We start from the raw sequence: 13523 nt of genomic DNA on the forward strand, positions 1-13523 counted from the left end.
TTTTTTGTGGTTGGGTGGTCCCCCTTGTAGGGAAATATCAGTTTCAATGTAAAATCGGCATAAACGTGGATCAGTCTTGCACTGATCTTTTTCCATTTTAATGTTATGAAAAATGAGCTTTCCATGTAATTCTGCAGCCAAATATGAATTTCCAATAAGCAGAGTAAACTCAAATTGGCCTTCTTTGCAACCATGGCAACGGTACTCTGTTCAGAGTACAGCTGCTAGAACTGTACTGAAATGCCCACCATGCTGCCTTTTTTTTTACAAGTAGTGGCTAACAGGGCTGTATTTGCCCTTTGTTTACAATAGTGGCTCACAGGGCAGCAGCTGCCCTTTGTTTACAAGCAGTGGCTCACAGGGCAGCAGCTGCCCTTTGTTTACAAGCAGTGGCTCACAGGGCAGCAGCTGCCCTTTGTTTACAAGCAGTGGCTCACAGGGCAGCAGCTGCCCTTTGTTTACAAGCAGTGGCTCACAGGGCAGCAGCTGCCCTTTGTTTACAAGCAGTGGCTCACAGGTCAGCAGCTGCGCTTTGTTTACAAGGATTGGCTCACAGGGCAGCAGCTTCCCTTTGTTTACAAGGATTGGCTCACAGGGCAGCAGCTTCCCTTTGTTTACAAGGATTGGCTCACAGGGCAGCAGCTCCCCTTTGTTTACAAGGATTGGCTCACAGGGCAGCAGCTCCCCTTTGTTTACAAGGATTGGCTCACAGGGCAGCAGCTCCCCTTTGTTCACAGGGAGTGGCTCACAGGTCAGCAGCTCCCCTTTGTTCACAGGGAGTGGCTCACAGGTCAGCAGCTCCCCTTTGTTCACAGGGAGTGGCTCACAGGTCAGCAGCTCCCCTTTGTTCACAGGGAGTGGCTCACAGGTCAGCAGCTCCCCTTTGTTTACAAACAGTGGCTCACAGGGCAGCAGCTGCCCTTTGTTCAGAGGGAGTGGCTCACAGGGCAGCAGCTGCCCTTTGTTCAGAGGGAGTGGCTCACAGGGCAGCAGCTGCCCTTTGTTCAGAGGGAGTGGCTCACAGGGCAGCAGCTGCCCTTTGTTCAGAGGGAGTGGCTCACAGGGCAGCAGCTGCCCTTTGTTCAGAGGGAGTGGCTCACAGGGCAGCAGCTGCCCTTTGTTCAGAGGGAGTGGCTCACAGGGCAGCAGCTGCCCTTTGTTCAGAGGGAGTGGCTCACAGGGCAGCAGCTGCCTTTTGTTTACAAGCAGTGGCTCACAGGGCAGCAGCTGCCTTTTGTTTACAAGCAGTGGCACGCAGGGCAGCAGCTGCCCTTTGTTTACAAGCAGTGGCTCGCAGGGCAGCAGCTCCCCTTTGTTTACAAGGAGTGGCTCACAGGGCAGCAGCTGCCCATTTATTTATAAGCAGTGTCTGAAAAGACTGAAACCTATTCTCGGCCACTCTGCTCTCTGGCCCTAAAGCTATTTTCTGATTCCTTTGAAGGAGGCGGAGCTTGAGGCCCAGCGTCTCCGCGGATCTGAAATGGACGTCATGCTGGCAGCGAAGGAGAAGAAGCTGGTGGAGAAGGAAGCGTACATCATTGACCTACAGATGTCGGCAGCCGGGAATCTCTCTGCAGGGAAAGCGGTGGAATCAGATGTGAAGGTGAGTATTACTGCAGCCAGGGGCTCGCTGCTTGTATGAGTAGTTTTGTCAGTCTGTCTGACGGTGACTCCCATCATTAGTGTGTGGATAGCGGGCTAGCATGCCCCTTCTGCCAATCTGCCATCCGTAGTCCAGCCCATAGACTGTGCAGAGCAATGCCCACCAACACAGGGACACTCCGCCATGCTTCAGCTGTTGGTGTGCCACTGCAGCAATGACCGGAGTCTCTCCATCACTGACAGTAAATCGCCATGGATACTAATCTCTGGCCAAAGACAGGCTTCCTGGCGGGTTGGGTGTTCAGGCTGTACAGCGCCACAGAAGAGGCTGGTGCTATATAAATCAGTGATAATACAAACGACTGCGTGTTCAGCCAGCGGTCGATCAGAGTCACATCTAGAGCCGTGTTAAAGCCCTCGTTTAGGAACATGTCTATTACTGCATTCTTTGAGTTATAGATCATAATTTGTGATTCAAAAAGTTTTCTGCATTGCACAGAAACCATATCAGCTTTATTATTTTTCAACTACATGTTTTGTTGAGTCTGCAAAACTGACTTCTCTAAGCCAAGGATAGATGCTGCTTGACTGCTAATACAGCAGATCCAAACTCCTTCCCCCACCACCATCATCTCCTACATGAGGTAGTCTCAGAGGAGTTTGTCACATGACCCCCCCCCCCCTTTCTCTGCTGCTGAGAGAGTAACTCTTTGTGACCAGCATGGCAGTTATAGCTCAGCAGAGTCTGATCATCTCCCTGTTTCGTCCCCCCCCCCCCCCCCCCCCCCCCGTGTAAAACATCCTTTCCTGCACCCCGGGTGCCCCATGCATGAATACTTACTGTCTCCGCACTCATCCTCCCATACACGCGCCCCATGTGTTGGCGTCAGAACACAACAGGAAGTTCCCTCAAATCACCGCACCACTCCACAAAGGTCAAAGTAATCCATCATCTTTATTCAACAAACAAATCATAAAAACCCATGGGGTGGATAGCCATACAAAGACGTACATAGGTATCAATCATGAATAACTCTAGTCACAATGAATAACAATCAAATGGCTAATGGACCTCACGTATCCAATATGGGAGATCCTATAGAAATATGTAATTGATGGCTAACGATGAATAATACTCCCATTTTTATGAGTTGGTTGATGGTGCTTGCCCATACTTGTTTGCTACCCATGTGGTGGTAGTGGGCGTAACGTGAGCACATGTGTAACGTAACCCAAGCGCCCATGTTACGTCTGCAGCCACGTGGGGCGCGCGTATGGGAGGAAGAGCGCGGAGAGGGAGCCAGCGGCGGACAGGACAGGTAAAGTACACTGCGCAGGGCTCCGGGAGGGCACCCAATCGAGCATGTCGGCCCAACATCATGCAGCATGTCCGATACAAGAGCATTTCAGGCCAAAATTGTTCATATTGTAGATTGAGCGTGCGCTAGCCGCCACCAATTTTCATCAGATTCGATTATAATCGATTTGGATGGTCAATCAGCAGCCAAGTCTCCTGATCTATGGCCACCTTTACTCTCTGAGCAGCAGAGGCAGGAGGTGGGTGGAGTCAGGTGGTCAGCTCTGTGGAATGAGAGCCGTTCACTAGCTAGGAAAGCCACGCCCACTCCTCTGGCAGCTGCCTGTTTACTGAAGGGATGAGTGGGTCACATGCCCAACATTTGCAAAAAGAGATTCCTTGGAACAGCTGCATCAAATATGAACATTGTGTGAGTGATGCCACTGTCTTCTGTTCACTTATTACTAACATGATAAATCCAGGAGGGTGATCCATGCTGGTACAGAAACACCCATTGTTATCCAACATTCTCCCGTCTCCAGACTCCAATCACTGCACCTGATTCCAGCCAGGACCTGCAGATCCTCATCCAGAACCTGACCCGGAAGGTGGGGGACAGTGAGGAGAAGTACAGCCTCCTCCATGAGCAGACGGAGAGCTTGAAGGCCCTTCTGAACAAAGAGAAGAGCCAGTTTCAGGAGAAAGAAGCCATGTACACGGAAAACGTGAGTACATCTCCCTCTCCACCGAGGACTGTGCCATCCCTCTGATTGCATCATTTCCTGTTTGTCCACTGAGGACTGTGCGATCCTTCTGATTGCTTTATTTCCTGTTTGTCCACTGAGGACTGTGCGATTCTTCTGATTGCATCATTTCCTGTTTATTCACTGAGGACTGTGCGATTCTTCTGATTGCATCATTTCCTGTTTATTCACTGAGGACTGTGCGATCCTTCTGATTGCATCATTTCCTGTTTATTCACTGAGGACTGTGCGATCCTTCTGATTGCATCATTTCCTGTTTGTCCACTGAGGACTATGCGATCCTTCTGATTGTATCATTTCCTGTTTGTCCACTGAGGTCTGTGCGATCCTTCTAATTGCATCATTTCCTGTTTGTCCACTGAGGACACTGCGATCCTTCTGATTGCATAATTTCCGTTTTTTCCACTGAGGACTGTGCGATCCTTCTGATTGCATCATTTCCTGTTTGTCCACTGAGGACACTGCGATCCTTCTGATCTCCTCATGCCTTGCTTGTCAATTTGCATATGCAGTGTTGGGCAGACTACTTGGTGTGATACGGGATAAGTCCACTCTGCATCTCAGAAGTCTTTTGTTAAACTGACCCTGCGGGAAAATGCCAGACCCACTCAGGTTTTCCTGGTACTACAAAACAGTAACTGGATGGTCGCACTACTATACGGTTTTCTAGGGCCATCTAAAAACTGCAACCTCCCCACTGAGGCGCATCAATTTTGACCAAGCTAGTTTGGAGGCACCTGATTTGATAAAATACTTGAAAACTGGATAAGCAATTCAAAGTGGACAACACGTTTCACGGTACTCACCCGCTTCCTCAGGTCTATAAAACGGCGTTCACTCAATTTGGCCCTGATCCAAAGGCACTGCTGTTTTTATAGGCCCGAGGAAGCTGCTGAGTACTGTGAAATGCGTTGTACATTTTGAAGTGCTTATCCAGTCACACTGGCGGTTTTCTTCAGGAGAGAAAAGACCGACGCTACCTCTCCTTATTTAAAACTGTTTTTAAGTATTTTATCAAATCGGTCGCCTCTAAACTAGCTTGTTCATAATTGTTGTGAAGCGCTTGTATCACTTAGCAATTGGTTTACAGTATTATCCCCATTGAGATGTGGGAGGAAACCAGAGCCCCTAGAGCAGTGATGGCTAACCTTGGCACTCCAGCTGTGACAAAACTACAAATCCCATCATGCCTCTGCCTCCCCGAGTTATACTTAGAGCTGTCAGAGTATTGCAATGCCTCATGGGACTTGTATTTCCACCACAGCTGCAGTGCCAAGGTTAGCCATCACTGCCCCTAGAGATAACTCGAGAAAACAGACAAACTCCATGCAGATAGTGATCATTGGACAGGTGCTGCGGAGCTAGAGTGCAGCCATTACACCATAGTGCTGTCAATCATCATGTTGTCACGTAGAAGCCTAGCAGTCAGCTCATGTGTAGCAACTATTTTATATCTTTATCCAACTTCACGTATCCCAGATCAGCCAATCAAAATGCACTTAGAGACACTGAAGCGGAAAAAAAAATTATGATTTGATTTGTATGTGTAGCACAGCTAAGAAATAAAAACATTAGGAGCAGAGATATGGGTCTCATATTGTTTCCAGTACAGGAGTAAGAAACTCCAGTTGTTATCTATGCAAAAGAGCCATTGAGCTCCACGACTTTTAAAGTCGCACAGAGCTCTGTCTTCTGAAGCTTGTTATCTCAACGGTCAGTCACTGTATTTTCTTTTTCTCTCCAGAGGACAGGTCAATAGTATACTGGCCTGCTCTGTGAAATCATTTTAGAATGCTGAGTAGTGTGTAAACTGCAAATATTAGAGAATGATGCAATGTTATAAAAAAAAAAAACTATATAACTGAAAATAAAAATAGAATATTTTCTTTTCTACTAATGTTCTAATAATTATCCGTACTACACAACCAATTCATTGTAAGCCTTTGGCTGGGCCCTCTCCCCTTGTGTATCATACATGACTGTGTGCACTTTACCCAGAATTATGGAACTTGTATTATTACCATTACCACTCCAGTGCGATGATCCGGCATTGTACTATTATCTGCATTGTGTTGTGTATCTTATTGCTATTACCTGTATTGTTGTATCTATGGTCTGTTGCCTGTATTGTTCTGTCACCTCTGTTATCATTGTCTGTAATCCTATGTATTGTACAGCGCTGCGTAATATGTTGGCGCTATATAAATCCAATAAATAATAATATATCATTTTTTTTGCTTCAGTGTCTCTCTAAAGGTGGCCACACACCATACAATTTTTTAAATATCTGTTCAATTTAAGAATTGCAATCAATTTTTCTGACTGATTGGTCAGATTTTTGAAATGTTACAATGTACCACACACATATGGTAAATTTTTCCCCCAATTATGATAAAAATGATTGGAAACTCTGACAAAATTGCTAGGGTGTGTATATTAATACATTGACAATCTAACACACACCATACAATCTTTAGAGAGATTAAAGAAAAATATCTGGCATTCCGGATCGATAAAAAACGAAGAAAATGGAAAATCCGATCGGATTTTTCAGTCGAATGAAAAAAAAGCTTTCGTTTTTTTCGGGAGATCTGATCGGTTTTATCGAATTGCTGTAAAATCGGATCATTTTATTGTATCGTGTGTGGCCACCTTAAGTCACACCAAATAATGCTGTACTGTCCTCCAGTCGAGTGATTTCCGCTGTCTGTATTCTGGTCTTGTTTCTGACCGTATTTGGTTGTAGTTTGAAGCATAAAGGGCTGATGTGATTGGTGTGTTCTCAATGTTTAATAGAATATTTAATTCCCAGATTCGGGTTTATCAAAACATGATTCTGGAGAAGGAGAAGGAGATGAAGGATTTGTCTCTGAAACACGATCAGGAGATCTTCAAGCTCGCCGCCAAGTCTGATGCCACCGCAGATCTTCACCAGGTGCGCCCCATACTGACACGGGCAATAAACTGTGATGAATGGAGAATTCTCCTAACACGCTAATATCCTCCAGTCGGTTGGTCTTCTAATTTAAAGGGCACATGGAGTGAGAGGTATATGGAGGCTGCCATATTTATTTCCTTTTAAACAATACCAGTTGCCTGGCTGTCCTGCTGGTCTATTTGGCTGTAGTAGTGTCTGAATCACACACCTGTAACCAGCGTACAGCCAATCCATTCACACTTCAGTCAGAACTCCTGATCTGCTGCTTGCTTGTTCAGGGGAAATGGCTAAATGTATAAGAGGCAGGGGATCAGCAGGGCTGCCAGGCAACTGGTATTGCTTAAAAGGAAATAAATATGGCAGCCTCCGTATCACTCTCACTCCGTACAACACAGCACAAAAGTGATTTACCCCCCCCCCCTCCCCCTTTTCTCCCCATCAACAGAGCTCTCTGCTGGTGGTGTTTCATTGCTCCCCCGGTGTTTTTTATTTTTTTTATAAATATTTATCTTTTTTTTGTTTGTTTTGTTTTTTAAATAAATGTGTCTTTTTTTCTTCCCAGCCCACCAGCCAATCCCCGTGATCAGCTGTCATAGACTTCAGCCTAGTAGTAGCAGTAAAGTATTGTATAGTGTCAGCCATCCGTAAAAGCAAGAAGTTATAAATCAGGATGATACCATTTATTGGCTAACTAAAAATGAATAAGAATAAGCAAGCTTTCGGCCTATACAGGATGTAAGCCCGATGAAGGCTGAAAGGCCGAAAGCTTGCTTATTCTTATTCATTTTTAGTTAGCCAATAAATGGTATCGTCCTGATTTATAACCTCTAGACTTCAGCCTATGACAGCCGATCACCCCTGAGCCAATGGAGGGGACAGCCGTGTCACATGGCTGTCCCCAGTACAGTGTAAATAGATGGCGGTTTCGCTGTCTAACAGTCTCCTAGCTCCGATCGCCGCTGAGAGAATGAAGGCGGAGCTTCGCCATCAGCGGGGATGCGCGCGATCGCCCGCAAATTACACCCCAAGGACCTTACGCCGATAGGTGTTAGACGGTCCTGGGGCTGCCGCGTCCAGGCTCATCGGCGTAACGCGATCGGCTAGTGGTTAAGGGGTAAACACCCAAGAATGCTGAGTGGTGAATGAAACTGGAGCTGTACATACACATTTATCTCATTATGTCACCTCGGGCACACTTTAGTCAGTCCATAATGTGATTATTCAGTTGGGCCAACAACTACTCTGTAGGGGGGGCCACAGTGCTGCTGGAGCGTCCACTAATATTAGGCTCACTCCCAGTGTGGGACCATTCTTTTGTTTACATTTGCTGTATGTCGAATGTTTCTTTATTATATACTAGCTGATGGCCCGGCATTGCTCTGGAATGTATTTGGCTGGTGTTGGCCCCGCCCGCTTTTTCTAACCCTAACACACAAATACTCACTGACCAAGTTTATGTGCCTTTGCGGTCTTTGGCATCAGTAATTTGCATTGAAATAACACAAATCTGATTGGCTGTTTGTGGCTCCACCCCCTTTTCTGAATTTGAACCCCAGTCACCCAATGACCAACTGTACCAGGTTTGAGGCTTGTGCCATTAACAGTGCAAGAATGGCAGCAATTAAATATTTCCCTTGAAAATCAATAGTTGAATTTTGATTGGCTGTTGTAGGCTCCACCCACCTTTCTGAATATTAATCCCAGTCACCCAGTGACCAACTGTGCACAGCTTGACAACCCTACCATTAACAGTGTAAGAATGGCTGCAGTTTACATTTTCCCAGTAAAATTTGTATTTGTCTCCGCCCCCTTTTTGGTTATGGGGATAAAAAGTATCCTATATGTTATTCCAGGTAATGTACTATGTGTGTGCCAAATTTCATTCAAATCCGTTCAGCCATTGTTGCGTGATAGAGTAACAAACATCCGAACTTTCCCATGTATAATATTAGTGAGATAAGACTGTTATTACAAATACTGAAAACTAAAAGGCCAGCTGCACTTTGCTGACTTGATCTTTCTTTCTGTTCAGCTTTTGAAAGCTTTAAAGCAAAAACTTCACGAGGAGGAGGAGGTGCTATCGGGGAAGAACCAGGTGATCGATGTCTTACAGAAAGAGCTGGACAACAAGGACCAGCAGATCGCTGTGAGTAGCTGAACCTCACTGGCACTGACTGACAATGACCGGACTACACAAACATGGTTCACACAACAGCCGGGGGCCCTGACTGACAATGACCAGATTACACAAACATGGTTCACACAACAGCCGGGGGCCCTGACTGACAATGACCAGATTACACAAACATGGTTCACACAACAGCCAGGGGCACTGACTGACAATGACCGGATTACACAAACATGGTTCACACAACAGCCAGGGGCCCTGACTGATAATGACCGGATTACACAAACATGGTTCGCACAACAGCCAGGGGCCCCAGTCTCTCTCACTGGCACTGACAATGACCGGATTACACAAACATGGTTCACACAACAGCCGGGGGCCCTGACTGATAATGACCGGATTACACAAACATGGTTCGCACAACAGCCGGGGGCCCTGACTGACAATGACCGGATTACACAAACATGGTTCGCACAACAGCCAGGGGCCCCAGTCTCTCTCACTGGCACTGACAATGACCGGATTACACAAACATGGTTCACACAACAGCCGGGGGCCCTGACTGATAATGACCGGATTACACAAACATGGTTCACACAACAGCCGGGGGCCCTGACTGATAATGACCGGATTACACAAACATGGTTCGCACAACAGCCAGGGGCCCCAGTCTCTCTCACTGGCACTGACAATGACCGGATTACACAAACATGGTTCACACAACAGCCGGGGGCACTGACTGACAATGACCGGATCACACAAACATGGTTCGCACAACAGCCAGGGGCCCCAGTCTCTCTCACTGGCACTGACAATGACCGGATTACACAAACATGGTTCACACAACAGCCGGGGGCCCTGACTGACAATGACCGGATCACACAAACATGGTTCGCACAACAGCCAGGGGCCCCAGTCTCTCTCACTGGCACTGACAATGACCGGATTACACAAACATGGTTCACACAACAGCCGGGGGCACTGACTGACAATGACCGGATCACACAAACATGGTTCACACAACAGCCAGGGGCCCCAGTCTCTCTCACTGGCACTGACAATGACCGGATTACACAAACATGGTTCACACAACAGCCGGGGGCCCTGACTGACAATGACCGGATTACAGCTTCTCTAGCATGATATGTGAAAATTGCTCTGGTTTTTACAGGAAACTTCAAGGTAAAAAAAGAATTGCCCATTTACTTACCTGGGGTTTCATCCAGCCCCCTGAAGTCTTCCTGATCCCTCGCTGTCATCCGGGCCCACTCCCCAGTGTCCTCATTCATGCTCAGCCCCGTGCCTTCTCCAACACACTCCAGCAGTCAGGAGCTCTCTGTTGTTGCGAAAGCGAAATTTGCTACCGTGCATGCGCAGAATACACCCAGCCACGGGAGCGTGATAGAGAACTCGCGGCTTAAAGATGGGGACAGCAGAGAAAGGGCAGAGTGTGGGATGACCGGGACCAGTAAGACTTCAGGGGGCTGGTAGAAGCTCCAGGTAAGGAAATAGGCAATCATTTTTTTTCACTTAAAGAAAACCTGAAACAACAAAAACATCCCCTGGGGGGTACTCACCTTTGGTGGGGGAAGCCTCCGGATCCTATTGAGGCTTCCCCCGTCCTCCTCGGTCCCACAGTGGCGGCGATAAAGCTCCCCGAACAGCGGGGATGTAAATATTTACCTTCCCAGCTCCAGCGCAGGCGCAGTATCCGCTCTCCGCTCGGAGATAGGCGGAAATAGCCGATTGCTGTCGGGCCGCTCTACTGCGCAGGCGCAAGTCTCCTGCAAGTCTCCTGCACCTGCAAGTCTCCTGCTCCTGCGCAGTAGAGCGGACCCAACAGAGATCGGCTATTTTCACCTATCTCTGTACGGAGAGCCACAACAGCACCCCCGCTGGAGCCGGGAAAGGTAAATATATCAGCGCTTATCAAGGGAGGATTGCGGGACACTTCGGGGGAGCCAGCGCTGGACTGCCTGCAGCTACAGGGGAGGTTGAAGCCTCATTGGGACGATATACGTTATACAGCTGTGTGGATAGTGACACTTGTGGGATAACTGCTTGTCGCCAGCCATTGATTTGATATATTAGTGGGTGATGGTGATTTTATGCTGCAGGAAATGAATGAGAAATGCCGGCGACTTGCGTCAGAGAAGGACAACCTGCAGTCCAAGCTGGAGGCAGAGAAGCACATCATGAGAGCTCAGTTCCGGGACATGATGGAGAAACATGAGGCGGAGGTGCAGACGCTGCAGGATCGCCACAGCCAGACTCTGCAGGAAGAGCGGGAAAAGCATGAGACAGAAGTTCAGGAGAAATCCCTGACCATCCAGCAGCTGCAGGCACAGCTACAAGGCCTGGCGAGCCCCGGAGAGGTCAGAGCTGCTCCTGCCGACACCACCCAGAAGGAAGTCCTCCAGTTACAAGGTACGGAGATGCTTGTATGCCAATTATTCTCACACAGCTGCCTCTCAGAGTTCCTGTAATAGTATGGAGCATGGGTGTCAGACTCAAATACACAGTGGGCCAAAACTGAAGACTAGGACCGAGTCTCAGGCCAACTTTCCTCCTTTATACAGTTCCCTGGTGTCTAGTGGCCCCCACCCTCCCCTATACTGATCCCTGGTGTCTAGTGGCTCCTCCCTCCCCTATACAGTTTCCTGGCATCTAGTGCCCCCCCCCCTCTCCCTTATACGGTTTCCTGGTGTCTAGTGCCCCCCCTCTCCCTTATACGGTTTCCTGGTGTCTAGTGCCCCCCCCTCTCTCCCTTATACGGTTTCCTGGTGTCTCGTGGCCCCCCTCTCTCCCTTATACGGTTTCCTGGTGTCTCGTGGCCCCCCTCTCTCCCTTATACGGTTTCCTGGTGTCTCGTGGCCCCCCTCCCCTATACAGTTTCCTGGTGTCTAGTGGCCCCCTCCCTCCCCTATATAGTTTCTTGATGTCTAGTTGCCCCCTCTCTTCCTTATACTGTTCCCTGGTGTCTAGTGGCCCCCTGCCTCCCCTATACTGATCCCTGGTGTCTAGTGGCCCATTCCTCTCCTATACAGTTCCCTGGTGTCTAGTGGCCCCTCCCTCTCCTATACAGTTCCCTGGTGTCTAGTGCCCCTCCTCCCCATACAGTTCCCTGGTGTTTAGTGCCCCCCCTCTCCCTTATACAGTTCCCTGGTGTCTAGTGGCCCTCTCCCTCCCTTATACAGTTCCCTGGTGTCTAGTGGCCCTCTCCCTCCCTTATACAGTTCCCTGATGTCTAGTGGCCCTCTCCCTCCCCTATATAGTTTTCTGATGTCTAGTTGCCCCCACCCTCCTCTATACAGTTCCCTGGAGTCTAGTGGCCCCCACCCTCCCCTATACTGATCCCTGGTGTCTAGTGGCCCCTCCCTCTCCTATACAGTTCCCTGGTGTCTAGTGCCCCCCCTCTCCCTTATACAGTTCCCTGAGTCTAGTGGCCCTCTCCCTCCCTTATACAGTTCCCTGATGTCTAGTGGCCCTCTACCTCCCCTATACTGATCCCTGGTGTCTAGTGGCCTCTCCCTCTCCTATACAGTTCCCTGGTGTCTAGTGGCCTCTCCCTCTCCTATACAGTTCCCTGGTGTCTAGTGGCCCCCACCCTCCCCTATACCTCCCCTATACTGATCCCTGGTGTCTAGTGGCCCCTCCCTCTCCTATACAGTTCCCTGGTGTCTAGTGCCCCCCCTCTCCCTTATACAGTTCCCTGGTGTCTAGTGGCCCTCTCCCTCCCTTATACAGTTCCCTGATGTCTAGTGGCCCTCTACCTCCCCTATACTGATCCCTGATGTCTAGTGGCCTCTCCCTCTCCTATACAGTTCCCTGGTGTCTAGTGGCCCCCACCCTCCCCTATACCTCCCCTATACTGATCCCTGGTGTCTAGTGGCCCCTCCCTCTCCTATACAGTTCCCTGGTGTCTAGTGCCCCTCCTCCCCATACAGTTCCCTGGTGTTTAGTGGCCCACACCCTCCCCTATACAGTTCCCTAGTGTTTAGTGCCCCCCCCCCCCCCTCTCCCTTATACAGTTCCCTGGTGTCTAGTGGCCCTCTCCCTCCACTATACAGTTCCCTGATGTCTAGTGGCCCTCTCCCTCCCCTATATAGTTTCCTGGTGTCTAGTTGCCCCCACCCTCCTCTATACAGTTCCCTGGAGTCTAGTGGTCCCCACCCTCCCCTATACTGATCCCTGGTGTCTAGTGGCCCCTCCCTCTCCTATACAATTCCCTGGTGTCTAGTGCCCCCCCCCCTCTCTCCCTTATACAGTTCCCTGGTGTCTAGTGGCTCTCTCCCTCCCTTATACAGTTCCCTGATGTCTAGTGGCCCCCACCCTCCCCTATACCTCCCCTATACTGATCCCTGGTGTCTAGTGGCCTCTCCCTCTCCTATACAGTTCCCTGGTGTCTAGTGCCCCCCCCTCTCCCTTATACAGTTCCCTGGTGTCTAGTGGTCCCCACCCTCCCCTATACAGTTCCCTGGTGTCTATTGGCCCCCACCCTCCCCTATACAGTTCCCTGGTGTCTAGTAGCTCCCCTCACAGTAAACACAGAGACACTGTGACGCCATGATGGTCACCCTGTTTACTTCCTGGAGTGTAAATCCTTGTGCTGTATTTACCTCAGTTACACCTTAACTACCTACATACTAAATACTCCTCTCTCTTTAATTTCAGGGGAAATAAAGGTGAAGACAGAAGAGGCAAGTAAATCGGAGGCTAAATTCCTTAAACTGAAGGCATGGTCAAAATCCAGAATCAGGCAGTTGGAAGAAGAACTAAAAATTGTACAAGTAC

At 48.8% G+C, this 13523-nt stretch overlaps 1 protein-coding gene across 7 annotated transcripts in view; it reads left to right on the plus strand.

Moving 5' to 3' along the window:
- Window positions 1-13523, plus strand: part of LOC137538247 (golgin subfamily B member 1-like) — a 185883-nt gene that overhangs the window by 57357 nt on the left and 115003 nt on the right. For 5 of the 7 annotated variants that reach the window (XM_068260302.1, XM_068260304.1, XM_068260306.1 and 2 more), the window contains exons 6-11: window positions 1442-1603; window positions 3442-3624; window positions 6476-6598; window positions 8634-8747; window positions 10847-11156; window positions 13404-13513. In XM_068260302.1, coding sequence (XP_068116403.1) covers window positions 1442-1603; window positions 3442-3624; window positions 6476-6598; window positions 8634-8747; window positions 10847-11156; window positions 13404-13513 — 1002 coding nt within the window. The remainder of the gene's footprint in view (window positions 1-1441; window positions 1604-3441; window positions 3625-6475; window positions 6599-8633; window positions 8748-10846; window positions 11157-13403; window positions 13514-13523) is intronic. The other 2 variants (XM_068260307.1, XM_068260308.1) reach the window with 1 other exon arrangement.

This window comes from Hyperolius riggenbachi, chromosome 11 (genome assembly GCF_040937935.1).
Source record: "Hyperolius riggenbachi isolate aHypRig1 chromosome 11, aHypRig1.pri, whole genome shotgun sequence".
In the NCBI taxonomy this organism is placed as follows: domain Eukaryota; kingdom Metazoa; phylum Chordata; class Amphibia; order Anura; family Hyperoliidae; genus Hyperolius; species Hyperolius riggenbachi.